This window comes from Pseudomassariella vexata (assembly GCF_002105095.1).
Source record: "Pseudomassariella vexata strain CBS 129021 chromosome Unknown BCR38scaffold_8, whole genome shotgun sequence".
Taxonomy (NCBI): domain Eukaryota; kingdom Fungi; phylum Ascomycota; class Sordariomycetes; order Amphisphaeriales; family Pseudomassariaceae; genus Pseudomassariella; species Pseudomassariella vexata.
The window spans coordinates 232,163-258,253 of NW_024467963.1; the positions used below are offsets into that span (position 1 = coordinate 232,163).

At 51.4% G+C, this 26,091-nt stretch overlaps 8 protein-coding genes across 8 annotated transcripts; 5 read left to right on the forward strand and 3 right to left on the reverse strand.

Annotated features, from left to right (window-relative positions):
* Positions 1-5,619: 5,619 nt before the first annotated feature.
* BCR38DRAFT_301622 (uncharacterized protein) lies at positions 5,620-8,175 on the forward strand (the record flags this gene model as incomplete). The annotated part of the gene is made up of 1 exon (XM_040854563.1): positions 5,620-8,175. A coding segment is annotated over one exon (2,556 nt), but the record flags the coding sequence as incomplete, so codon positions are not given.
* Positions 8,176-9,180: 1,005 nt separating this feature from the next.
* Positions 9,181-10,491, forward strand: BCR38DRAFT_218288 (eukaryotic translation initiation factor 3 subunit G-domain-containing protein). Its single transcript, XM_040854220.1, has 3 exons — positions 9,181-9,318; positions 9,399-10,035; positions 10,103-10,491. Exons 1-3 carry the CDS (start codon positions 9,302-9,304, stop codon positions 10,325-10,327), a joined length of 879 nt encoding a protein of 292 aa, XP_040714610.1. The 5' UTR covers positions 9,181-9,301; the 3' UTR covers positions 10,328-10,491.
* A 613-nt stretch (positions 10,492-11,104) lies between these two features.
* On the reverse strand, positions 11,105-11,563 carry BCR38DRAFT_345436 (uncharacterized protein; the record flags this gene model as incomplete). Its single annotated transcript, XM_040856181.1, has 1 exon — positions 11,105-11,563. One exon carries the CDS (start codon positions 11,561-11,563, stop codon positions 11,105-11,107), a length of 459 nt encoding a protein of 152 aa, XP_040714611.1.
* A 1,261-nt stretch (positions 11,564-12,824) lies between these two features.
* Positions 12,825-15,858, forward strand: BCR38DRAFT_345633 (phosphatidylethanolamine N-methyltransferase; the record flags this gene model as incomplete). Its single annotated transcript, XM_040856193.1, has 4 exons — positions 12,825-12,933; positions 12,994-13,790; positions 13,846-15,705; positions 15,760-15,858. 4 exons carry the CDS (start codon positions 12,825-12,827, stop codon positions 15,856-15,858), a joined length of 2,865 nt encoding a protein of 954 aa, XP_040714612.1.
* Positions 15,859-15,905: 47 nt separating this feature from the next.
* BCR38DRAFT_218300 (uncharacterized protein) lies at positions 15,906-16,267 on the reverse strand. Its single transcript, XM_040854221.1, has one exon. The coding sequence runs from the start codon at positions 16,132-16,134 to the stop codon at positions 15,952-15,954; it is 183 nt and encodes a 60-aa protein (XP_040714613.1). The 5' UTR covers positions 16,135-16,267; the 3' UTR covers positions 15,906-15,951.
* A 215-nt stretch (positions 16,268-16,482) lies between these two features.
* BCR38DRAFT_435528 (class II aldolase and Adducin domain-containing protein) lies at positions 16,483-18,235 on the forward strand. The gene is made up of 5 exons (XM_040860383.1): positions 16,483-16,864; positions 16,914-17,026; positions 17,087-17,111; positions 17,174-17,312; positions 17,379-18,235. Exons 1-5 carry the CDS (start codon positions 16,808-16,810, stop codon positions 17,873-17,875), a joined length of 831 nt encoding a protein of 276 aa, XP_040714614.1. The 5' UTR covers positions 16,483-16,807; the 3' UTR covers positions 17,876-18,235.
* A 2,841-nt stretch (positions 18,236-21,076) lies between these two features.
* BCR38DRAFT_218317 (S-adenosyl-L-methionine-dependent methyltransferase) lies at positions 21,077-23,990 on the forward strand. The gene is made up of 2 exons (XM_040854222.1): positions 21,077-21,157; positions 21,212-23,990. The coding sequence occupies exons 1-2, from the start codon at positions 21,137-21,139 to the stop codon at positions 23,831-23,833; spliced, it is 2,643 nt and encodes an 880-aa protein (XP_040714615.1). The 5' UTR covers positions 21,077-21,136; the 3' UTR covers positions 23,834-23,990.
* A 157-nt stretch (positions 23,991-24,147) lies between these two features.
* BCR38DRAFT_344469 (obg family GTPase CgtA) lies at positions 24,148-25,953 on the reverse strand (the record flags this gene model as incomplete). The annotated part of the gene is made up of 1 exon (XM_040856107.1): positions 24,148-25,953. One exon carries the CDS (start codon positions 25,951-25,953, stop codon positions 24,148-24,150), a length of 1,806 nt encoding a protein of 601 aa, XP_040714616.1.
* Positions 25,954-26,091: the final 138 nt, after the last annotated feature.

The following is a 26,091-nucleotide window of genomic DNA, read 5'->3' on the forward strand; positions in this document are numbered from 1 at the left end:
GGCGCGTGACTCCGAGGAAGCTCACCCTATAGCTATAGATAAGATAAGGGTAGGACTACAAGGCTGCCAGCCAGCGAGTTAGCCAACCAAGCTTTCCTAAGCCAATACACACGCTTTACCTCCCCATATGCACTCGCACCATCTAAGCTCTAATAGTACATCATCAGATTGGCTAATAAATGTAGTATGGGCGTGATAAGGATACAGCACTGTAGCGGTATGGCTCTGATCTTGACCTACCACATTTACACTGTCCTCGCTCTGATCTTTTTCTACTTTGAAGCAGGCTGTTTCTGGAAAGTCGACTATTTCGATAAACTTTGCTAGCCTTGCGAACCAAAAGAATGAATGAAATAATATGACTTATAATAGGCTAGTACAAAACCATCATATATCCCAAGCATCGTGGTCCTAAATAAGCGCTGGGTATTAAATTTTGGTTACTTTGAAGCGCTTTTACGTGTAAGTGTTCTACAGAACGTAGGTCAATATAAATCAGCAACACCCACCAACCCACCAAGGGTTTCGGAGGTGCAAGCTATTTATTTTGTGGGCAATACAGGCAAGAGAGCTATATTGGTGATGATGATGATGATGAAGGGACTAACTTCCAGGTATCGGCAGCTACGAAAGGACTATCTACGGGCAGTTGGCCTAAGCGCCCTACCCAGCATGCTGATGTGCCTGGGGCACGCAACATGTGTTTTTTGTTTGGGGCATTTCTCCTCTAAGACTCGATATAGACTTGAAGAAACCTGACGAAGGGTTCAGTGTCCCTTGCAAATAGTGACATGATGGTTCAACAGTGGTAGGTAGGCCTGTGGTGAGTAGTTTCGTCATCTTCTTGTATTGCTTGTGAGGTTTTGAAACTCTTTCATGCACGCACCTAGAATACTGCAAGATGGACGAGTCTACTTACGATCAAGTCCAGGCCTGGTCATGAAGTGCCTAGATAGTGGTCCTCTGGCTGCTGCTGAAGACACTCCTCATATCGAATTGGGCTATGCGTTGCGCAGCAGTCTTATACCGACTCCTTATCGAAATAGACTCTATCGAAAGTTGCTGTGCTTCTGGGAGGCATAATACTGACGATCGCTACATCTCATGTCATGGACACTGGCAGGGAAACGGCACTTGACTCAGCATAGCCAACCCAAAGCTTGGTACTTACTGCCTTTACTTGCCACGGAGTGCGTAACTTCGTATTCGCCATGTTATATCGGGCAAGACAGGACGCAAGGAAGTGTTGGCAAAGTCTTGAACAGAAGGCTCATCCGGACTTCCGAAGTTGGGTTGAGTAAACGGGCCGTAAAGTGCAAGCAAATTGAGCAATGCTGAACAGGAAAGGCCGCAGCAGTAGCTCTCCGGCATCCATCTGGAGTTCCTCGTCACCTCGGCTTGATTGCGGATATGCACTGAGAAGAGGAAACGAAAAACAATTGGACTCTGAATCCTTCATGTCGCCAATTCCTATGGCATGGCAGCTGTCAAAAGTGGAAGTGGCCAAAGAGACACGATCAGTCATGGTCTGAAAACATCGTCAGCACTTGAAACTTCAAACATCAACGTGTTCACGTGGAATTCCATGTTGCTGACACCAGACCATTGCGTGGTATCAAAAGTAAGAAAGTCTGGAAGTGTTTCACCGTCGCAGGATGCCTCAGCGTCGACGCTTGATTCAGCTACGGTGACTCAAAATCATTAAACCGCTTCCTTCCCTCGATACCGGAGAAGCAACACGAGCTCACTAGGACATCTCGCCACGAGGATGCACAGCCGCTGGTCCTCCGTTATGACCGAATTGAAGCCGCGCGCGAACCTTGATAGCGCCAATGGTGGTTGGGAGAATGGCGCGCCGCAGATCTGGTTAGTAAGACTCTAAGCCTCCTAACGGTCAGGCACTCCAGAATGTTCAAGAAGTTTTGTTCTGTCCGAGTATCAGTGCGAACTTGACTCACGAATTGTCTGTGAGACTTCTTAAGTGAAGCGAACTAAAGTCGGAGTTTTGGATTCCAAAGGCTAAAAGCCATGCCTGAGAATGTTGACATGGTGGAGTAGTTCTAGGCAAGTACGTCGAGGTGTGCTAGTTGGACAAGCTCGAGACTTGCACCCCACGATGTGGCTAGCGCAACGGGATTGCGGGATGCACATCTAGAGTCTGGATGGTTCTTTGAAATTCATGAAGAATGGATGAAGAATGGGAATATCGATGCGAGTCGAGATAACTTGCCTCCACTGATTCGTTGCTTTTGGCCAGAAGCAATGGACGATGGCGCCAGACAGTCGTTCTGAGGGGCCGGGGTAAGGTGGTAACCCTGCTTGACAGACCATGGCAATGGAACCTAGGCCCACCTCGACAAGCCGAACGCGCCCAGCTCGTGACAGCTGAGAATGAGTAAGACTCAATTTTGACTTGGGGTTTTTGTCACACCTTACAACAAAGCATCGCAGCAATATAGAAGTCGTACTCTCGCCACGCGTGTGGGAATACACCGTCTGTGAGCTGAGCTGCAGGTCTCAAAGAAGAGTTCTGGGGCAGATAGGTGTGTTGTATTCGTCAAGGTTCTGGTTAAAGGCACACTGCTGGTAGATGTGTAAAAATGACTGAAAGCCACCCCATTGTCTATTCATGTGCGACGCTCGCCGTTGAGATTCAAGAACACAGATAATGTGCGCCGTCCAAGCAAAATGGACCCCTGCAACAATTGACAGGAACCGCTGCAGAGGGAGCCAACGAGGATGCTGCGATATTCCCTGCAGCCCTGAGAGCCCGATAAGCCGCGGACCTGGTTCCAAGGAGAGATCAGGGAAGGACCCAAGCGTCCCGTTGTACTTAAGTAGAATGAGGGGTAATTTCCGATGCCACTTTTCGGGATCTATCCTCTGCATTGGCGCATGTAATATTCATCACTTTCTGCAGTCAATATTGCTTCTTGCGTTTGCCAGGATGGCAGAGATACGGTGAGAATTTGGCGTTACAGGCAACAATGGTTAATTGATTCGGTTGGGTATGGGCTTGCGCGTCTGCCGAATATTTAGTTGCTAGGCTCACGAACGGACTTGATGACACGAAAGGCCAATGTTGTTCAGCATCCATTAGTATGCATGTCGCAAGCGAAACCCGGCAGGCGTTATTCGTGGAGCTAACTAGGAAGAAACCAAAAGTTTCTTGGGAATGCTGACCTGAGCAACGATTGGTATGACGAGGTCATGCACGCTGCCGAAACCCCTAAGATGCCAAATCCGTCGATTCATCAATTGACATCAATCTGCTGTTCTGCACCGCCTTGCGCCGGAAGAGCTGGCAGTCTCATGGTAACTGCAGGCGCATGGAAACCCTCATCTTGGGATGTTCAGGAAAGGTTTCTCTGATGCGCGGAGCAACCTCACTTGTATTTGCTGTCGAACCTCGGGAATGTCATGCACGTGCAGCTCGAGTTGGTTGGGTGCTATAATGCAGGCCAAAATGTACGCATAGAGCAGTCGCGCACCGCAGGTTTCCATCGACTCGGTCAGTTGGCAACGACAATACTCCTCATCTGTTACCTGCCCAATTCCTATCGGATACTTTTACCTTGTGCCATCAAAATTATCCAGCAAAATGGCAAAGATATGTCGTTATTTTAAGCGACATGACCAGCCTAAGCGCATTGGATGCGTTCTAATTAAACGATTGCTGCCTATTACATCTGCACTTTCCTTAATAGGAATTCGGTACCTGGTTTCCTGGAAGATCTGCTTCCCAGCCAGTCCTGTCTCTCGTTGGTTGATCGGCGCGTTGATCAACTGTGCTCACAGTGCTGCTGCCCGTTCATTCCGACGTTGAATTCCTGCCCGCTGTTAGATCCTGTTAGATCCTGTTAGATCTCGTTTCTGCCCCACGATTTATTCACATGCAAGGTTCGCAACGTAGCTGGGTAACGGCTTGACGGTTGATATCGGTTGCTTGCTTACAAATCGTGCTCTGGAATGAAAAATTTCTGCCCATGGACAAAATCAGTCATCTTTTCTTGCAGACACTTGACAAGACGAGGGAGCCCTGAAGCAGCTCCGTCGTTGATTAGCTGCCCCTCTCAGGGGCAGGGGGCACGCCGCGGGCGCGTTTCTTCTCACAGACTCAAAACAACCTTGGAAACCAGACACAAACGTCCGTGGTAAATTGGCGTTCGACATAATTGGACACAGATTGTGCAAAAAAACCAACGTCACGTTCCAGAGGTGTATTCTCCCATTGCTTGCTTGCTGCCCTGCCACTTTGACCAAGTAAGTTCAACGGCAAATTCAAATTGCGGACATCCCAGTTCGTCGAAAAGGTTTCCAAAGTTTCCTATGGATCTGCTCTGACCCAGCTGGCCGCTCGTGTGGCCGCACATCCCACCATGAGGCTCAAAAGACTCCGTCATCTGAGTCCCCCGTAGCAGACATGAGTAATGAACTTATCATGGAGGTCGCTGATTGTCGCCGAATGCCTGGCTAGTAATCCAGTCGGCCTCATAGCCCCTGCACACGGCCCTGTGGCGTCTGTGGTGTCGTAGATGCCGTTTCCCCTTGGAGCTTGGCATGCTCTGAGGGAGTAAATGTACCGGCCAAACAAATCTCTATCGTGGATTGTTTCTGGCCCATTTTGGTGCATCCGTCCCGTCTCGCAGGGTCGTGCGCAGGGTCGTGAACAGGCGCCGCGCCTCAGCATGGATGCACAGCCGCCCAGCCCTGACTTGGGGCAGCCCAGCCCACATCACAACAAACCCATGACTGCCCAGCACGACGGCTGATGTTTCCGGACAGGGTATTCCACCGGGCCCCTGTTCATCAAATCGTGTAAGTCAGTTGGGGTCGCTATTTTGCGGCCCAGCCGTCATCGATAGTGCGACGTCAATAAACTTGAGCATGTGTAAATCCCCTCCATTGTGCATTTGCTCTGCATTCGCCATTCTGCACTTTAACTTCTTTTCGTCCCCATGTCTCATGCGCCATGGCGCCGTCTCGCTGTTCACTCCCTTTTGGCCTAACCTTGGACCCTCTTAAAGCGAGGTACCTTTATTGTGTATTCACTCAAGTAGCTTGATGCCCCAAACTCTACCACCCCAAAGTCTACTCGAGCAACTTTGGGCCTAGTTGGCCAATCGGCCGATTCGTCCCATCCGACGGTCTTCCCGGGAACGATCTGAGCGCTCATCAACCTGGACAACCTGAAAGAGAGTCAAGACTCTGAACAACGTTCCGGGTTTCTTGCGCAAGAGCATGCGCTCGGAGCTTACACAGGGTTGCCTTGACCTCCTTGACATACAATGGTTTCTTGCACCTAGCAGCACCTAACATCCTGGCGCTGTGATACCCGGGTTGCTAGCTGTTGATGAGCTATACATGCCTTGGCGGCCCTCATTCTTCCATCGAGTGTCTCAGTCGGCTGTTGCTGGATTTGATCCTCCCCGTCACGCCCGCCTTTTTCAAACAGCATTGCGCCTTTCCACAACTTGAGGGTAACATACCCATATCTGTAGCGGACACCATCTTCATCACTTTATCGTCACCACGGCGTGACAACGAGAAACACGACGACATATTTAGCAGGAGGAAAGCATGTCACACCAGAAGTCAATGAGTTCCACCTACGGAGCTTTCGAGTCCCTCCAATCTCACTCCAACAGCATGCGGCGCCCCCGGCCACCAGATATCAACACAGCCGGGGACGAGAACCGAGTTTCCCTGCGAACAGATTCACAGCCGGAGGCATTGGTGAAGCGGGAGTCGAGGGTCGGTTTGAGGAGCATTTTCGGCCGGTCCAGGGCAGGCAAGGATGGAAATCATCCAAAAGAGTCAGACGACCCGTCTTCTTTGCGCGAGTTGTCTACAAGACCGGGGGGGATTCGCGCCTCGTTGGCAGAGATCGGCAATTGGCCACACACACTGCACCCTCCACGATCCGAATCAGCTTTCCTGCCTCTAACGCACACAACCGCTTCCTCCAGGTCTACATCAGCAACGCCCAAAGCCCAGTCATCTTCTGCTCGGCTGGGACATCCGAGTCACCCCAGAACCAAAACCCCACCAGAAGCAACCATAAAGACACCACGCACTGCGAGGTCAGCAAACGCGCCCTGGGATCCGCCCCCGTTATTCCAAGTGTATCCTCAGGCGATCAAGCACAGTACTTTATCAGCATGCAATGCATCTATTGACGTGCTCATTCGCATGAGTGGCAATCGAGGCAGCTTGCTGATGCATGACAACACGACACCTGCGGCGTCAAACATGGACGAGGAAGATGACGCCGAAAGAAAAGGGGAGAAGAGCAGTAGGAGAAGACACCAACGGGGGGGTTCGAGGAATATCTTGGATTGGACTAGCAAGATTTACGTGTTTGTCACGTCAGGTTATTTACTTCAATATGCTGCAGAAGGTTCCTTCGACCGCTTGCCCGAGAAGATACTCCAACTAAGCAAGGATTCTGCTGCATTCGCTAGCGACCTCATCCCAGGAAGGCACTGGGTTTTGCAAGTTTCTTCATACATGGATTCTGACGGCACCACTTCTTCAGACTCGAAGTCATTATTTGCCAAATTGGCACTCCGAGGTCCTGAAAAGAGGCACGCGTCCAACATGCTGATGGTATTTCAGAGTGCCGAGGACATGGACAGCTGGCTTGCGATATTGCGACGGGGTATCGAGGCACTGGGTGGCAAGAAGAAGCTCACGGAAACTGGCAAACCGAACATGGAGGACATCGTATCGCCACTCAGAGCGCGACCCAGTCAAAGGATACTTGTCGTCCGAGATCCCGAACGCTTCACTAGCGTAAAACATGAAGACTTTTCCTGGACATCGCCAACTGCCCTGAAGGAACCTACCGAAACCCTTCCCGCGCTGACGCCGACAGAGCCTGCACTAGAGTTCGTGCTGGACGACGCGTCTACTACGGAGAGTCACTACTCATCTGATGGACAGCGCCTTGACAGTTTGCGAGACAGCGGTAATTGGCTGTCGTTTATATCATCTGGGCAGAGGACAGTCATGACTTCTGCGGGCTCTTCTCCGGCATGCTCACCTGTTCGTCCTAGTTTCTCCCGCCATTCTGATGACCCCTTGCCGCAAACGAGTGTGCCAGAAGTCCGTCTCCGTCCCAACGCGCAGGCAATCGCGAATCGTAGGCAGTCGATGCAAACTATGATGCCAGCTTTCGATGGACGCATAGATCCTACCATCCGCCCGCGCTCGACCGCACCCAGCTCGACCGTCCAGAAAGATGGATATCAATTCGCGCCTGGGCGTTCAAGCATACCGAACTTCAGCGTGCCTCATAACACGAGCAGACGGATGTCTGGTGTGCGGACCACGCCGCTCGATTCTGTTTCTGACCAATTTCAGGAGCCGGAACAGGAGCTGACCGTCAAGACAACACGCAAACCGCCGCCGACCGCTTTAGCAATGTCGCGGCCCCTGTCCGTTGTTGTTGATCAACCCTCGCCGCTCTGCTCGCCCCTGGAAACGAGAGGTCCTACCACACTGCGACCCCCAAGCCCTCCGGCAGAGGAGGGTCCCGCTTCGCCTTCAATGTTTTCGGCATGGGTCAAGGATGTTGCAATATCTGCGACAAGAGGCGAAGTGCTCCCCACGCGAGGGTCAAGTCTGGCAGCGGTACGACAGTCAGTACCAACTCTTAGACTTAATATCCAAACCAGCCCACCAAGAAGGAGTAGTGTGGGCGCCTTGAAGGAGATGTCACCGAAGAGGTCGCGGTCCAATGCTCCCAGCTTCATACTCCCTGGGGCCCTTCCGCCTCCTAGAGCGAAGTTTTTATCCAAGTTGGAGGTCCGGGAGGAAACACTTCGGTCGCTGAGTTCCGTGGATTCTCCCGGCCCGGAACGACAACTTCCCACTACCACTTCCTACAAGCGGGGAAGCTTTCTGGCAGAGAACCTCCCTTCGCTCTCGGCCCGGCATTCATTCACCAACGTTGGTGACCTTGGTACTACGGACGGGAAGTTTCCCTCACTGCCGCGTAGATCCTCGAAGCGCCTGACCAAATCCCCATGTACCGCCACTTCGCCTCAATTCTTAACCAATGACCCAACGACAAAGCATTTGTTGAATCGACGAAGCATGCCTCAGCTTGGAGACGTGCCTCCGCCTCCTCTTCCACCACCGACTTGTGCTCTGCCGCCGATTCCAAAGAAGCATAGTCCTGCAACAAACACACTTCGAAGCGTCAAAGCATGAATGCGTTTCTTTTGTCCCACCACAGCAATGTCCCGACTACTTTCACGGAGCCCTTTCTATTGAAAAACCGGCTTCTTAGCTGTGCATGTATTATATTTATATCAGCGGCCTGTGACATTGAGATCTTGTATAGAGGCGAGCCACATCATGCTGCTGCCACCGCCGCCGCTGCAGTATATTGAGAGGTGGACACGGCGTCTTGGATGAGTATGGTTATTATAGGGATGGCAGGGAAAAGAAGATACCACTGCTTGACCGCGGGTCTACAAATCTTTACGATGTGAACGAATATTGGAGGATGCACTTTAACAAAGCCTGATTGATGGCGAGCTTATCCATAATCCATATCCATTTGTGGACTACAAGGACTTAGTTGAGACAATAAGATAATATTGAAATTAGCAAAGTACGATTGCAGACCTCATCAAAGTTCGTATGTTGAGTATGACAGGTTTAGATGTGCTTAATTCCAGGTGTGGACGGTTGTAACGCCTAAAATGGAGTAACAACCCACGAAGCTACATCGTTTTTCCTTGCGTCATCGCTAGGCAACTAAAGGAGATTCGTGCGCACATGGGACAAGCTACCTGTGTTTGAGAAACCAGCTGCGTGATTTTTTAGGTCTGGGATTTGGTCAATGGCCACTTTAGCCAGCCGATGAATTCTGCGGTTAGCTAGTGTGACTGTTGGTAATATTGGCCAACGACCAAATGGTCAACCACGAAGGTGTCATTGCAAAGTGTTGTTGAGGCTCTAAAAACAGGCAAAAATGAGAGCATCCTGACTTGAATTGTCTCATGAGCAATAGATCCCCAAGAATAAACCAAATTATGCGATCCATGGTTGTCGACGGAGACAAGGTGACTTGATCTGAGCCTTAAGCTGAGCCTTGAGCTTTGGGCAACTCATGCCAATCTCACTTCCACTGCAGACGAGGGGCATATTTTTGCCCCACATCCTGCGTCGAATTTAGATATTTCCCACATTTGACCTCCAAAAAACCATCATTGCGCAAAGACAGCAACGAGTTTCTGCACAAATCAACGATCAACCACACGCCGGATAGCACAGAAATACCTTCATAATGTCGAACAAGCAAAGGTACGGCTGCACAGTTGATGATGGGCTCTTCGCTCGTGGGACTGCCCCGTTTGCTGACCGTGGCCACGCACAACACACAGAGATTGGGCCGACGACGATGATCTCGACGAGACTACGACGACGGAGCTGCCGCCGCCGCAGACGATGCAAAATAAGGACGGAACCAAAACGACGGTGACCTGGCGCTACAACGACCAAGGCCAGAAGGTCAAGACGACGCGGCGGATTCGGCTGGTGACGCACCGCGAGGTAGTCGACCCGCGTGTGGCCGAGCGCAAGACGTGGGCCAAGTTCGGCCTATCGGAGAAGGACGGTGCGGGACCCCAGATGGACACGACGTCGGTGGGCGAGAACATCATCTTCCGCCTGTCGACCAACTGGCGCAAGGACACCAAGGAGGAGGGCAAGGACGCCGGCGCCACCGCCATGAAGGAGAAGCTGAAGGACAAGACGGTCAAGTGTCGTATCTGTAATGGCGAGCATTTCACTGCTCGCTGTCCCTACAAGGATACCATGGCCCCCGTGGGTGCCGAGGGTGCCGCGGGCGACCCAGCTGCTGGCATGGGCGACGAGCCTGCAGCTGCGGGAGGAGCTGGTGCGGGTAAGAAGGGCAGCTACGTCCCGCCGGCTCTGAGAGGGTCCGGTGCGGGTGCGGGCGAGAAGATGGGCGGCAAGTATGGCGAAAGGGACGACCTTGCTACGCTACGTGTCACGAACGTGAGTTTCACCCTACTATTATCTACTTTGGTTGTTGCGAGCACACATGAGACTGACCCTAAAACAGGTCTCCGAAATGGCAGAGGAAAGCGAGCTTCGCGACATGTTTGAGCGTTTTGGACGCGTTACTCGCGTGTTCTTGGCCAAGGACCGCGAGACGGGTATGGCAAAGGGCTTTGCATTCATCAGCTTTGCGGACAGAGGCGATGCTGTCAAGGCGTGCAGCAAGATGGACGGCTACGGTTTCAAGCATCTGATTTTACGTGTCGAGTTCGCAAAGAAGGCTGCGTAAGCGGGAGAGGAACGGGATATGGTGGGCATCGGAAAAATGCAGATAGACTGAATGCTCTGCTAATGGTTTATGATGAAAATTGGGCCCTGGTGTTTATTTGCACAATCGCAATGTTGACATGGTTACATGAAAATGAGCAGTGATGAAAAGCCGGCTGCAATCTGCAGCCGGCAACAACTGGTATTCTGATTACGTCAAGGCTGTTTCGCTTACTGCAATAGCAAGCAGTTCATAGACTTCTCATATGAATAGCCTCTACCCCCTCTCCCCCCTCCAAAGCTTAAGCTATTCCAAGTTTCCCACAAAACAAGGTATCTAAAAACCAGGAAACATGAGGAAAATTAGCATACTTAATATGACCAAACTCCCATGCCCGACGAATATATACTCCCATCCGACAGGGATTATGGTGATCATGTAGTCTCATTAACATTGTTTCGTCATGACGTAAAATCTAAAAATGGAAAAGGTTGTGTTTGTTTCAACTGATGGCGGGCACCGGCAGAGTTTCGAGCATACTCGATGGCTTTTAAGGTGCAGCATTTTGCTGCGTGTTGTAGACCAGTGGTGATGGCTGTAAGCGACAGTGGTGTCCCATGTGGGTACGAGCGCCTGGCTGAACATAGGAAAATAGTGAATGTGGTTGTTTTTGTCTTTGAACGTTCTTGAACCTGTTGGTATCGGTGTTGGTGTCGAGTATTGATGTCAATCTCGGGGTATATTGATGGTCCCCTCCCCTTTCAGTACTGGTGTCTTCGGCTGAGCCGAAACTCGAGCCTATTCCGGATGCTCTTCATCAGCATCATCGTCCACTTCTTGCCTAGCCAGCTCCTCCTCGAGCTTCTTCTTCCTCTCCAGATCCCGCTGACGCTTCGCAAGTTCCGCCTTTTGGCGACGTTTCTCGCGCTTGTCGCGGATCAGGTAAGGAACAGCCCGAATGACGGACACGAGCCCCTTCATGCCGAGCCCGCAGTGCGTGAAGCTCTCCTTGAAGTGGCCCTTGGTGTCGGCGTAATTGTACTTGGCGAGCGAGGCGTGCTTCTTCGCCCGGTACGCCTTCTCGGCGCGCTGGGCCTTGACGAACTGCTCAGATGCTTGTCGCCGGTTCGTGATGAGGAGGTGCTCCGTGCCTGAGGTTCCGGGACGCGTGGGCAGGGCCTTCTCGACACCTTCGAGAGGCGCTGGCTTGCCCCTGCCCTTGCCCTTGGAATCGGCACTTGGTGTTGCTTTGGCCATTTTGAAAGGCGGTGTGTGTAGCTAGAGGTGGGGATGAAAGAGGTCGAGGGTGAACCCTTCCGCTCGAAATAATTAGGGTATTAGTGATAAACAAGACTGCCACTTGTGAGGCCGTGAAGGTCCAAATGGATATGATCGGTGGCGATAAAGGCAAAACCACATGGGAAAAGGAAAATAAAACCAACAAGATGTGGAAGTCGCGATAATAGGGCTGTTATGTAGACTATCCAGTCGGCTCATGCGAGGCGATGTAGATGTGGATACTCTTCCATGAGCTCCTACCTTGCTCAGGGTCCGTTCTTGCAACTTGGTCCACTCGAGCTATCTTGGTTATTCCAGAATTCATGCGGATTGTAGTACGATCCTTGTAGATGTCCTTCAGGAACAGGGAACGGGAATATTCAAAAATGTTGCTTCGCGGGGAGGCATGGACAGCATAAAGATCCAATCAAACTCGTGTCACGTCGACATTCGCCAGCGAATGGGCACTTTCGCCAAACATCCCGGTTGGTGTTCGATTTCTCAAGGATTGTCCCTAGGTAGCCTATAATATTCAATGTTACAATGTAACTGTTAAATGTTCTTGTGGGATTGAGAAGGTGTCTGTCATTACTTGAGATCCCGCCAGTCCATTTCGACGTGCCTGGTGTTGTGTTTAGCTTTGAGAAACTAAGGTATGTACGGGGTATATACGAGGTAGTACCCCTTTTGGAAACATGCAAGAGAACCGCGCCTGCCACGGCTCATATCAAAGTGCCAGACACAATTTTTCGGTTGTCCGACAACTGCCCAATGAACCCCTCTTGCGTCTCTCGAGATCTGATCGCCCTGCGTTTTAGGCTCTGAGTTCTTAGCCACTTTAGGCATGCCGAGTGCCTGGCAATCACCGCACATGTGATTCTTTACTTGGCTTTCACCATTTGCGTGTCTTCACATGTTGTCATGTTTCATCGTTGTTGTTGAGAACATTTCCTCCTTAAAAGTCACCAGCCTGAGGCTTATCATGGTGGCTGGCGTTGTCCCACTCTATTCCTTAAAGAATCTTGACAAGAACTCCGTCTTTTGTGGGCTGCCTGCCGACTCCCGTTTAGGCACTCCTTCATGGCTTTGGGAGTCTACAGCCCACGTCCTTGAACTCTAGAGAATAGACCTGCGAAGGTTCAATTTCCATTCTCCTTCAATGGTCCAGCCTTCATTCACCATGAGTACTGCCGTCAAAGCCTCGATGGATGCTGGCGATCTACGCCAAAGGCACACAGCAATGGAAGCTGGTGCCCCAAGTCACCCCCCTCCCCAGAATGTGGAGACTAAAGATGCGGACCCGGACCCGAAACCCACAAAGACGGTTGGCCGAACTCCGGATGGGACTAGTTAGTGAGAGCCAATTCGTGGGAGTTAGCATAATGCTAACATACTTTCTATTATTATAGCCTTTACTGTACCGACAACACATGACATGGTCTCCCAGCTCCTGGACCCGAGACAACCCAAGAATCTTTCGGATGCTGTAGTGCTCGCTATCCTTGCTAGCCATATTACCTTGCTGTACCTTCTGCCATGGCACCTCAAGCGGCAGGTGTTTGCTGTGGTCTTTCTTCTATGGCGCGCTTCCTACAACCTGGGTATTGGTCTGCTACTTAGAGCTCAGTCCAATGACAACAAGCTTGTTATCTGGGCAAAGAAGTGGAAACTATTTGAGAACCCTTTGAGTGGCAGCAACCCCAGACCTTGGCTCTATAACCTCCTCAAACGGGAATTGGAAACCAAGATTCCAGCGGACTATGTCTTCGAGAAATCACCTCTCGAATACAACACGTGGCTCGTCTTCCGAAGGCTTGTGGATCTCATCCTCATGTGTGACTTCGTGTCTTACTGCCTCTTCGCCATTGCTTGCACACACCAACCAGACGGAGAGACACTCGCAGTAACGGCAGCACGTTGGCTGTTGGGTTTGAGTCTTATCGGCTTCAACCTATGGGTCAAGCTGGATGCCCACCGGGTTGTGAAAGACTATGCGTGGTACTGGGGAGACTTCTTCTATCTCATTGACCAGGAGTTGACGTTTGATGGCGTGTTTGAGATGGCACCGCATCCGATGTACTCGATTGGCTACGCGGGTTACTACGGCATTTCCATGCTGGCTGCTAGCTACTCGGTCCTTTTCATCTCCATCGTTGCGCATGCCGCGCAATTTGCGTTTCTCTATTACTTTGAATCGCCACACATTGTGCGGGATCCTTGTCTTTGTCTGATCGACGTGAGCTGCTGACATGTTATTGTAGGAGAAGATATACAACCCCCCTACTCCCCGTAAACGTGCAGACGCCCAAAACTCACTCGTAGCGCAGCCAGTCCACTCGACTGGCGCAGCCCAACCTGCGGCAACTGAGTACCCTCTTATGCCGCTACAGCAAGAGTCTCCAGTTCCAGTCCATAAGTTGCTGGGCCTGAGAAACTTCGATCTTTTTCGCACCACCGACTACTCGACTGCGCTCCTGATATTCTACCAGGTCGCATTGACCCTTGTCACGCCAGACAGTCCGAAGGTCCAGTTTCTGTTCGTACTGCATGCCTTCGCCTGGAGGCTCTGGTACTACATCGGCCTGGGCTTTATTCTTCACCTCCAGTCAACTAACAAGATGTGGACTCGTCACTTCCTCAAGTTTGGCGACGGTATTGGAGAGGCTTGGAATCAGTGGAAAGCAATGTACCACATATCCCAGCTTCTTACTTACACTTCCTTCATCGCCGCATGCTGGAAGGTATACTCATTCCCACATGATTGGGACTATGGCTTTGTGGCCCTGAAGCATATCGTCGGATCCGGCCTCATCGCGCTCCACATCTGGACTTCCGTGAGCATCTACGACTCGCTGGGGGAATTCGGCTGGTTCTGTGGTGACTTCTTCTTCGACCGTGGCGCCAAGCTGACCTATACGTCTATCTACCGGTTCTTGAACAACCCGGAGCGCATAATCGGCACTGCTGGGCTCTGGGGAGCAGCTTTGATCACATGGAACAAGTCCATCATGATCCTGGCGCTCACTGGTCATCTCCTGACTTTGACGTACTTGGAGATGGTGGAAAAGCCGCATATGTCCAAGATCTACAAGAACATCCGGAAAGAGGCTGGGCTTACCAAGTTCATCAAGAGCTCCTTGCCCCCACCAGTCAAAGAATGGGGCTCGAGTGTCAACAAAGTCATGGACGGCACTTCACTTTTCGTCGAGGACTTCTTGGAGACGGCTGGTCCCAAACTTGCCGCAGGTGTTTCGACGATCGTCCGAGACACTACCGCATTGTTCAACAATGTTCCTGCTCGTCTGACGCTCACGCGGCTTTCGCCAGATCTGGCAGGCTTCAATCCCAAGGACTATTCATTGACAGTGCACGGCGAACCAGCAACGCACTCGGCCATAACCGAGCAGTCTACTGGCAAAGAAGGAACTACTGCCCGCTTCCCTTATGAACTTAACACCATGATTCTAGAATATGGAGCCCCGATCAAAGTCATGTGGACTGCGCCAGCAGACCACGGCAAGAAAGATTGGATCGGACTATACATGGTTGCTGACAACAGATCTCGAGAGGCAACCGAAGTATCTTCGCGCGGAAGATGGATACCCACGACACCAGGTCAATATGACTCCCTCGTAGCCGACAAGGGCATCCTGCTGTCAGATAAACCTTCCACCACAGTGGACTCGTCAGACGGTAACCTCGTGCGAGGAGAGGTACTTTTCGAGGGCGACAAGATGTGGTGGACCCGAGGAGTGTTCGAGTTCCGATACCATCACAATGGTGGCCACAGCGTAATGAAAATATCTCAGCCCTTCGAGATACATATTGGACGCTTCGACGAAGAGGACATCGAGGTTGACTCGCAAGGACTATACCAAAAGTCGGTCGAGTCGGCCCTTCTTCCTCTGGTGAAGAACTGCTTCGACCGCGACCCGGACATTGCGCCAAACACTTCTGAGGAATCCTTTGGCGGTCATGTGGAGCGCGACGGCAAATACGCTAGGAGAGTTGTTTACGGTATCAAGGAAATGTTCGGTATTGACTTCGCCCCTGCTGTCGTGCGGGCAGATGGCAACGTGAAGAATCTTGCCTGGAGGATCTGCAACGCGAAACAGGCTCTCGTAAGCGCTCCGCTTCCCCATAACAATAGCGACTGCTGACCTTTCCCTCACAAGGCGCCGTATTCTATGTCACATTCTAAGGGGACGACGACACCAGCGGCGGAGAAGGAGCTAGCGTCGACGCAAGAGAAAGGGGCCCCTCCCAGCCCTTGAGGCTTCAGGAAGCAGTTTTTCGACATATGCATCTACTTCCCCAAAAAGCATTAAGACGGAGTTGGTCAAGTAAAATCCTGTCTTCGCGGGCACTTAACTAGTAGGCAAAAGTCGGTTTGGAGTAATAACATTTGCATATTGCATCACCACAAAAGACAGTATACACGTATATATACATGAAGGGTCTCTGATACCAGCCAGCACAACTAAACTTGTTTCTGTTCCGGATTTGGTTTCTCGTGGTACGTACTTAGACTTGAACGGATTTTTTTGCATCAGGAAACACTTGGAGAACGTGATCGCTCTCCGGCGCACTATTCCTAGTACGATAGCCCCAGCGTAATGTCAAGCATACATGTCTTTTCCGTGACTTGTACTCTTCACTGACAATTGCTCTGCGTGGCTAAATTGCTTTCGCGAAATTCCAGAGACCAAGTGTAAAGATAATACACGACCATAGACATACCCAAGGCTGACGTCGTTGTACTAGGTCCCTACTGATATTTTTAGAACACGGCCATCCACTTCCAGAATCCGCCTATTGACGACTACTGGGATCGAAGATAAGCACCAGTGGCACCTGGGTCCTACCCAAATAGCTCGGTTTGCCACAATCGGAATTGGGTTGCATAATGACTAGTGACATGACTTCATTGGATATTCCTAGATAAGGGTGGCGGATCGAATCCGACGCCACCCCAGGGACGCACCACTAACTTAGCTTTTGCAGTAGCTAGGGAAATGAGGTCTTATTTGGTCATACCAAGACTTCAACTCCTCCGCAGGCTAAGCTTTGTGAAACTTAATCGTAGATGATATATGTAGAGTAGGCTTTCTCTTCAATTTCATCAGGACTCCGAACCTTCCAAGTCCCACATGCCACACGTATTCGGCTTGTTTCTATAGCCTCCGCCCGTCCTCATTCTAGAAACCAGAAGAATTCGCCAAGATGTCTCCACATTCTACCAAAGGAGCATCAGGAATGGAAGATGCTGCTAGGGGCGATGTATGGCATCAAACACCCGGCCGCCTGGCAAGTGCTTACACAATACAAGTCGGCTAGACCCATGCCTCCCAAGTTCGACGACCCACTCGATGAACGGCAATATCTCAAGGAACGACTTGCATTGGCATTTCGTATCTTCGCCAAGCTGGGATATGACGAAGGGTAAGTTGTCTCCTGCACAAGGATTCCCTGAAGTAGAACCCTATACCAACATGTTCACAGCGTCGCTGGCCATATCACTGTCCGCGTATGTATACCTCCTATACCATAGGCTGGCCAGCCTCCCAGCAAATTTTCTCAAATCTCCAGGATCCTGTAGAGCCTACCACTTTCTGGGTCAACCCCTTCGGCGTAGCCTGGCCGCTCCTCAGGGCATCCGACCTAATCCGCGTTGATAACTCGGGTGAGATTATAGACGGCGGTGTTGTCCGTATTCTCAATACCGCAGGTACCGCAACCTCTTATCTCATTGCCCCCCTCCTCCCCCAGAACTTCAATTACTAACGCTTCACAGCCTACATGATCCACCATGCCATACACACAGCCCGCCCCGAAATAAACTGCGTAGCACACTCGCACAGCATCCACGGGCGCGCCTTCTCAACGCTCGGCCGCAACCTGGATATCATCACGCAAGACAGCTGCGCCTTCTACAATGACATTGCCCACTACGACACCTTCGGTGGCGTCGTGCTGGGACCGGAGGAAGGCGTCAATATCGCCAAGGCGCTGGGACAGAAAAAGGCGGCCATCCTGGCTAGCCATGGACTGATGACGTGTGGGAAGTCGGTGGAGAGCTGTGTGTTCTGGTTCATGAGCCTCGAGAAGTGCTGTAGGGCCCAGTTAATGGCGGATGCGGCCGCGGCGGGTAGAGGGGGAACGACGGTCAAGATAAGTAAGAAGGAAGCTGAGTTCACGTATGAGACCGTAGGGACCGAGTATGCGGGATGGTTCTCGGCTAAGCCTGCTTTTGATATGATGGCGCATGAGGGGGTTGACTATAAGATGTGAGGGGACTTTGCGCTCTGGTGCTAGTTCAGGGACTTTGTATGTTTGTCGAATGGCTAGATGTGGCAGATTGGCATAATGTAGAGGCGCCGCTCGCAGGTAGACAGCTTGTAAGTTAGGAATCGCTAATGTGCGCTCGAGTATCTCGTGGAAACATCTCTGCGACAGACTCTGTTTGCTTTCGATCGCGAGAAAAGAAAAAGGGAGAGAGACAGAAAAGAACAGCGGAGGAAAGCAGCTAAACACCATGGATCAATAGCCATTGGGTAGCGGAAAAATGGTTTCCTGGCATATAATGTAGGCGGTTACAATACCTGCAACATCTGACCCGGTGTCGGATTTCAAGCATTGGGGGGGAGGGGCTGTATTGGTACTACGAAGGTGCGTGGGGAAGAACTTCCCAATCCGCCTCCGGAGGATCCATGAATACACCAGTTCATGTGTAAGTGCCTTATACCCCTCTATACCAGAGGCCACACTTGTCCATACTAGAAATATAACCCGAGGGTAATAATTATCGAAACTGAGTACCTCTTAGAAGAAATCGGGATGATAGATAGCTGACGTGCCAATCCAAAACTACCAGACATTCAAATTTGCATCACTGCCAGTGAACAAATTCCCCATAACTGTTGGGAAGTCCATCCCCGTTAGATATGAATGAACAGATCTCCTTCATCCCAAGTATCAAGACGAACTAGCCAAGAGATCTCAGCTCCATCGTCTACTACATCAATTTATCGTTCTTCGGAATGTGACGTAGTTTGATATAGTAATCCGAGAAGTGAGGTGAGAGATTTGTCGATTGATATCCATGCCATGTCAAGCTGAGTTTGGTCCATCCGATCGCATGAGCACTTGTCGTTAGCGCTATGCTCTAGCAAGAACTCATGATTGTGTTACAGTTCGAAATTGCATGAGGATTTAAATGCTTGGCTGACATTTCATCGGTAGAGCATAATAAAGCAGTGTTCCGCCATGCTCAATTTCCTTCGTCTCCGTCTCCAAAAGGGCTCTCAGGTGAAATTAACAGCCACTGGCCAATGTAAAATAAAATGAGCGTCCGGTGTACCCGATGCACAGGACATTGGTTGCAGAACAGGAGCAGCTCCGACTTTAAAAATCGCTGTCCTCTCATCTTTTTAGATGTGGCCTGTTGGACTGCTTCGAGGAGCAGGCTGCCACCTTCGTAGATATGCAAACAACGAAGGAACGCGGCGGCATCTTTATATTGCAGTACTTGTCTTAGCAGATGCCGGGTGATATTATCAGATTTTGTGACATCATTACAATGTTTTAAAACAAGGATATTATTCTTCATAGTTATGGATTGCCAGAAGATTCAGCGAATTTGACGTTGTCGGTATTTCTGGCTGAAAAGGGGGGTCGGGATGGGAATTCATAGTAACATGGGACATGCTTGGTGCAGCACAAATCACTGAAAGCCTTACCACAGCTGCTATCCCGTTAGTCTTCATCTTGTGGATCATGCTGTTCCGATACATCAGAGCGACATGCAGACGTGTTAGCCCTGAGCTAGTTTCGGTGAATCCTTTGTTCCACGATATGGAATATGCCACAAACACTGGCTTGTTTATTCTCTATACTCAGTCCATGATCACCAGGCTCCCTCTTTGGAACAGCTCCTTTACCCGGAAGTGTTTGCCTCGATGGTTGATCATGGCACTGAGTAGCGATATTGAGGGCACCGTCTAGATGGGACTGACGTGTTGAGTCGTCGATGTTGCACCATCGCCTCTCGCAGCTGATTGGTATACTTTGAATCCCATGTTGACAAATTTATCGAACTCATCACCTTCGTGGGGGGTACGAGGATAGTCGATGAAGTATGGAAGCAAGTGAATTGAGTGACGAAACTGTTGGTTCTGAACAAGTCGTACTATCCCGACCTACAGGAGTTGTATAGTTGTAATACGCAGCAACGGGAGTATAATGAGTCTTGAGTCTTCCGTTGTGGAGTACGGACTTCAAAATATCAAGAGAATAAAACTACAGTAAGCATGAAAATGCCGTAGTATAACTCACCGAAAGGGCTGAATGCGAATGGGTGTGAAGAAACTGTGCCGTAGGTTCTGCAGAGAAACCAACCAACCCTGTTCTGAGGGACCAGTCTGTCTCTGACTCTGAGCCTGGTTGCTTTTGATCTTCGATGTAGAATCTTGGAAATAACATTCATCTCACGTGTTTTCGCATTCTTCCCAAGGCTCCATCGGTCCAGTATTGTTTTGCATTGCTTCTCCCTAGAATGTCATCAGTACCTATTCCTTGGATATCAGCAAATAGAGAAAGGCTTGACATACCTAGCCACGAAGCCAAGCTCCCTTTTCATGGCAGTGATAACCTCCTTGAGAGGCAAGTCCTTATCCGACCAGAGTTGCTTGATGTGATCATGCAATGTTTCCCAGTCTTGATGGCAGGTTATTCTTGTAAGCAGAGGAGCCCGCATCATGATACCACTGAAGTAGAGAAGCTCAAGCTAGTCTCAGGTTTACACGATGAAGTGAACAGAAAAAAGTTGACTCCACTAAAGAGGAGAGGAGTATCCATATTTGAAGGATTAAGATGCGAATGGTTCGTAGCTTCATCGTTGAAGTTGAAGGCTGCCAGGCCAATCAACATTGCGATTCCCGGCGTTGTCTTGTATGATTCGCCTCCAGAATGGCCATCCATACGCCAGGCGAGTGGTCTGGCCGGGTGTCAAGGGGGCTGCGACATGAGGGTAGATACAGACCGGTGCAAATTTTCTAGACGTTGACCGCAACCAATAGAACCAGCTGCTTCGCGATGTTCACTGATTTGCTGCCTCCTTTATGGATTGCCTGAATTCGACATGTATGTCAATCATCTGATTCAGTTTGAATTTGGAAGGTAAGGTTGATCGTGCCATACTCGGGAGTGTCAGACACAATGGCGAGTTTCATCAGGGTTTTGATTAGAATTCTCCTTCAGCATATGCAAGTGGTTCAGTACCTTTGGTACCTTGTGACTGGATTCGTTCCCTGGATGTATTGATTGACGGTACTTGGTACAAGTGGGTTGAGTTGAATAACGTGGTGGGGAATGGGGGACCCATTGTTCCTGCACCACTGCACTGCAGATCCATATCACTAACCGAATTTTGACGTCTGCGGGGCATTGGAGCTCGAAATTTTGTGAAGCTCCTTCCAATCGAGACGTGACGCTGAAGTATCTACCGTCGTTCCTGAAGTCAACAACAGTAACTTCCGACACCCAGTCCAGACAATGGGTCGCAAAAATTCCAGAGTCAGTACTCGCAGTTATCTTCTACTAGGAATACTCACTAAAATGCGATGACAGGGAGGTCGCAAAGGCGGCGGTCCCAGTCGCGCACCCCGCGGTGGAGGAGGAGCAGGCGGCGACCGCGCTGCTTCATACCGATCGTATCCTGACGTTGTCAAGGAGCACGAAAAGCTCGAGCGGTACTACAACACCATCATCCCACTTGACGATGATGAGAGAGTCAAGTTCTGGGACGCTCTGAAGAGAGAATTGCCCAACTCGTTCCGCTTCTGCGGTTCCAAAGGACACGCGTTGGCCGTCAAGAGATTGCTCGAAACCAGATATGCGCCCGAGATCGTTAAGATCGAGCGCTACGATGGACAGACTGTCCAGGCCCCGCAGCCCATCTCATGGTATCCCGACCAGCTCGCCTACTCTATGAACACCCCCAAGCAAGTTATTCGCAAGTTCCCTCCCTTCGCCGCCTTCCAGAAGTTCCTCGTCTCCGAGACCAGCGTGGGAAACATCAGTAGGCAGGAGATTGTCAGCATGATACCGCCCTTGCTGATGGACATTGCGCCCGGCATGACCGTCTTGGATCTGTGCGCTGCTCCCGGAAGCAAAGCCGCACAGCTTTTAGAGATGATCCACGTGGGAGAGGAAGCTAGAGTGCGCAAAGTCATGGGGTCATTTGGCGAAACGAAGGTCGAGCCCGCGAACGATGAACCAGCCGATCTCAGCATAGACTCTGGCGACGACGGAAGAGCAACAGGACTTTTGGTTGCTAACGATGCCGACTACAAGCGCAGCCATATGCTTGTTCACCAGCTCAAGCGACTTTCTTCACCCAATTTACTCGTTACCAACCACGATGCCACCCTTTACCCCTCTATCAGGCTCCCACGAGACCCCGCCAACTCTCATCAGGGTGTATACATGAAGTTCGATCGGATTCTTGCCGATGTGCCCTGTTCCGGAGACGGTACGCTGAGAAAAAACATGAACCTGTGGAAAGACTGGCAACCTGGAAATGCTCTCGGTCTTCATATTACTCAGGTCAGAATCTTAGTCCGGGCGCTTCAGATGTTGAAGGTTGGTGGAAGGGTCGTGTATTCGACTTGCAGCATGAATCCAGTCGAGAACGAAGCTGTTGTCGTTTCTGCCATTGAGCGATGCGGTGGACCTACCAAAGTTGATATCATCGACTGCAGTGACCGGTTAACTGGCCTCAAGCGTGTCCCCGGTATGCACCAGTGGTCGGTAATGGACAAGACAGGCCGCATTTGGAACAACTTTCAGGAAGTCCAACAGTTCGCACTGACCAAGGACGACGGGCTCCTGCCTGGAAAGGTGTCTGAAACCATGTTCCCACGATCTGATGAGAGTGACTGCTCGGGTCTTCCTCTAGACCGCTGTATGCGAGTCTACGCGCATCAACAAGATACTGGAGGATTCTTTATCACTGTCTTGGAGAAGAAGAGTGAGATCAAAGCGAAGCCCGAGGCAACACAGACCAAACCGGAAGTGAAGGCTACTAATAGCACCGGCGAAGAGGCGAAGGAGGAAGTGGCAGCGAAGCTGTCAATAGAAGAGTCGAAGGCTGCCGAAGGGAAGCCGACTGATGTCCTTCCAACAAGCGGCACTAAGAGGCCTAGAGAGTCTGACGCAACCAAAGAACAGCCAGATGTGAAGAAGACAAAGACCGAAACAACCCCTGAGGATAGCACTCAAGTCATTTTAGCAACATTGCCCGTCCCTGAAGTGGATCCGGCCAAGGCAGAATCTGATATCGACATCAAGAGTTCTACGAGCAACACCCCCAAACCGCAGACACAACTGCCAGAGCGACGCAAGGGTCCCGGTGGTGCCTTCGAGGAGCCGTTCAAATACATTCCTGCTGACCATGAAGTCGTTAAGTCTATTCAAAGCTTCTACAACATTTCCCCTCGCTTCCCTTCGGACCGTTACATGGTACGGAATGCGATGGGGGAGCCTGCCAAAGCAATCTACTACACAAGCTCGCTTGTTAGAGATATCCTGGTGGAGAATGAGGGCCGCGGCATGAAGTTTGTACACGGTGGTGTGAAAATGTTCATGAAACAGGATGCGCCGTCTGCAGAGGTATGCCGCTGGCGCATCCAATCCGAGGGCATGCCAATAATTGACGGATACGTTGGGCCTGAACGCACAATTCGTCTGACGAACAAGGAGACGTTCCATAAGCTGCTCAAGGAGATGTTTCCCAAGTTCGTAGACGGTGACTGGGTGAAGCTCAACGAGATAGGCGAGCAAGCTCGAGACATTGGTATGGGCTGCTGTGTCCTCAGAGTCGAGCCGGACGGCACGGACCCTGATTTCTCTGAGCGCATAGTCCTACCATTGTGGAAGAGCTTTCAGTCGCTGAACCTGATGCTACCTAAAGAGGATCGGTCGGCGATGTTGCTGCGGTTATACAACGACACCACGCCAGTCATCAACCAGACGTTGAAAGAAAAGGCGAAGATGGAGGCTAACGCAGAAGAAGCCAAGCCTGAGGTGAAAGACGAAAAGACGGAGATTCACAATGGTGGGAACACATCTTCCGAGGATGGTAAGACAGAGTCATCCTCAGCTAAAGTCGAGGTTGACAGCGAGATACCTAATGGAGACGCAATGAAACTCGAGGAGGACGACGCTGAGAATAAGACGACGGCTACCTAGGAAGAGTTGTCATCAATCTCCGTTCCAGACGAGCCGCAGATCGGACATATGGATCCCACGCTTGCATATCAAGCAGAATTGTGAGACCTCACGGAAGACTATCTTCGCGTGGTACGAGATTTAGGACCATGACTTCCCATGGTGCAAGTGGTTGTACTTGCAGCGTCCTAAAACGAACATGAAGATATACAAGGGAGGTATATGTGGAATATCTGCCCCAAAACGACACTTCCTACGGTCTAGCTTTGGCTCTAGCTGGCGTTTCTCCAGTATATAGTCTATATTTTAAAACTCTTGCTGCTTCTGACCTGACCTCATTCATCTAATAATCCTACAGTCCAATGTACAATCCTGTCAACACCGTGCCCATTGATAGCACTCACCGGTATAGCAGCGCAGTCCTCGGTCCACGCGCCCTCGACACCACTCGGGTGCGGCTCCTCACCATTTGTTACTCTCTCGAGGTACCCCTTCAGCTTGGCGAAATTGTCTTGCGTGTCTGGCAGATCGCCCTTGGTGGCGACGACATACCACGGCTTGGCCGCGATATGCAACCCGCTCTCGTCGTCAGGCGCCTCAGAGAACTCGGCAATCATCATGTGACCAGTAGCCGCGTTGCCAAAGTCCATGCCGCCGTCACCCTGCCAATCAATCCGGCCACCAACCTCCCTCTCCTTGTTTTCCTCTTCGCGCATGAGGGCATACATGCCGACTTCGGTCCAGAGGCTTTTCAAGGCCTCTACAGAGTCTCCCTTAGCTAGATCGACCACAAACGCCAACACACCGGCGCGCTCTACATGACGCAGAAACTCCATGCCTAAACCCCGATCCAGATGCGCGCCTTCGATCAAACCAGGGATATCGGCTACGGTGAACCGCGTCCTCGGTTCCGGCCCAGCTCCGATTTGCTCTGGTTGGGCGATGACTACGTTTCCGTACTTGGCGTCGTTGATGATAGCGTGAGGCTGGGGTCTAGCCGTCTTGGGAGGCGTGTATAGTCGCCGGCCCTTGTGGTTGTCGAGGACGACGGTTCCAATGTTGGGTTGCAAAGTAGTGAAAGCCCAATTGCCCACGCGCGCTCGACTCCGTGTCAAAGCTCGAAGGAGCGTGGATTTGCCGGCATTTGGAAGACCAACTAGTCCCACGTCTGCAAGGAGCTTGAGCTCAAGTTCGAGCTGCATGCTAACCGCACGTTCGCCTTTGGTGGCGAAGAGTGGCCGTGGGCGTTCCTTGGACACGAAATGCGGGTTACCAAGCCCGCCCACGCCGCCGGCTGCTAAAAGGATCGGTCGAGGGGTGGGCATCGAAAGGTCGAGATGTATTGGCCCAGCAGGCTGGTGGTATAGCCTCTCCCTCCTCGGTAACGGTGGGAGGGTGAGGGACCTACGCTCCGAGTTGGAGATGCCCGGGTATAGAATGAACTTGTCCAAATTCGGATGATCAGGCGCCTCCATGCCTGCCGTCGCCGCCTCCACGTCCTCGCCCGACTGCTCCGCCTTCAACTCCGCCTCCCTGAACAGCCTCTGAAACTCCCTGTCCTTCTCCCGTGCCTGCTTCCAGCGCATGTGTTCCTCAGCCATGGGATCCGTCCGCTGTATCTCCCTGACCACAGTCCCGACAGGTACCTGAATAACGACATCGTCTCCCCGCTGGCCGGCTCGACTGCTGCCCTGGCCCGTCTTGCCGCGGCCGGCACGGATGATGCGCCGGCGCGACAGCTTATGCAGCGACGTCTCTGAGTGCACCGCCTGGATGTATACGTTCCCACCGTGGCCGCCATCACCGCCATTGGCCGGCCCGTTGTCGATGAAGATCTCGCGGAGGAAGGCGATGCAGCCAGCGCCGCCTGAACCGGCGTGCGCCCAGATGCGGGCTTTATCCGCGAAGGTCGACACGGAGTAGTCATCAGGTGGAGGGTTGAGGCGAGAATGGGGAAGGGACTCGCTCGAGGCCGAGGTTTCCGTGCTGGTGCTACCTTCAATACTCGCCGCTGTCTTGGTGTCGGAGCTGGAATGGAGGGTCGTGATGCCTGCTCGGGCGAGCCGCGTCGTATGGCGGAGAAGGGAGGGGTAGAGGAAGGGGAGGAGCAGGCCCGAGGATGGATGGCATCGGGGAGACATTGTGAGGATCGATTGCTCCTGTTCTCCTTGAGCTCTTAGCTCTCCGGCATTCTATTATGCGACGTCTCGACTTTAGTTAGCAGGAGCTACTAAGTTGAGCTGCTTCCGTTCGCCGCCCGGTAAATTTGCTTGATAAGA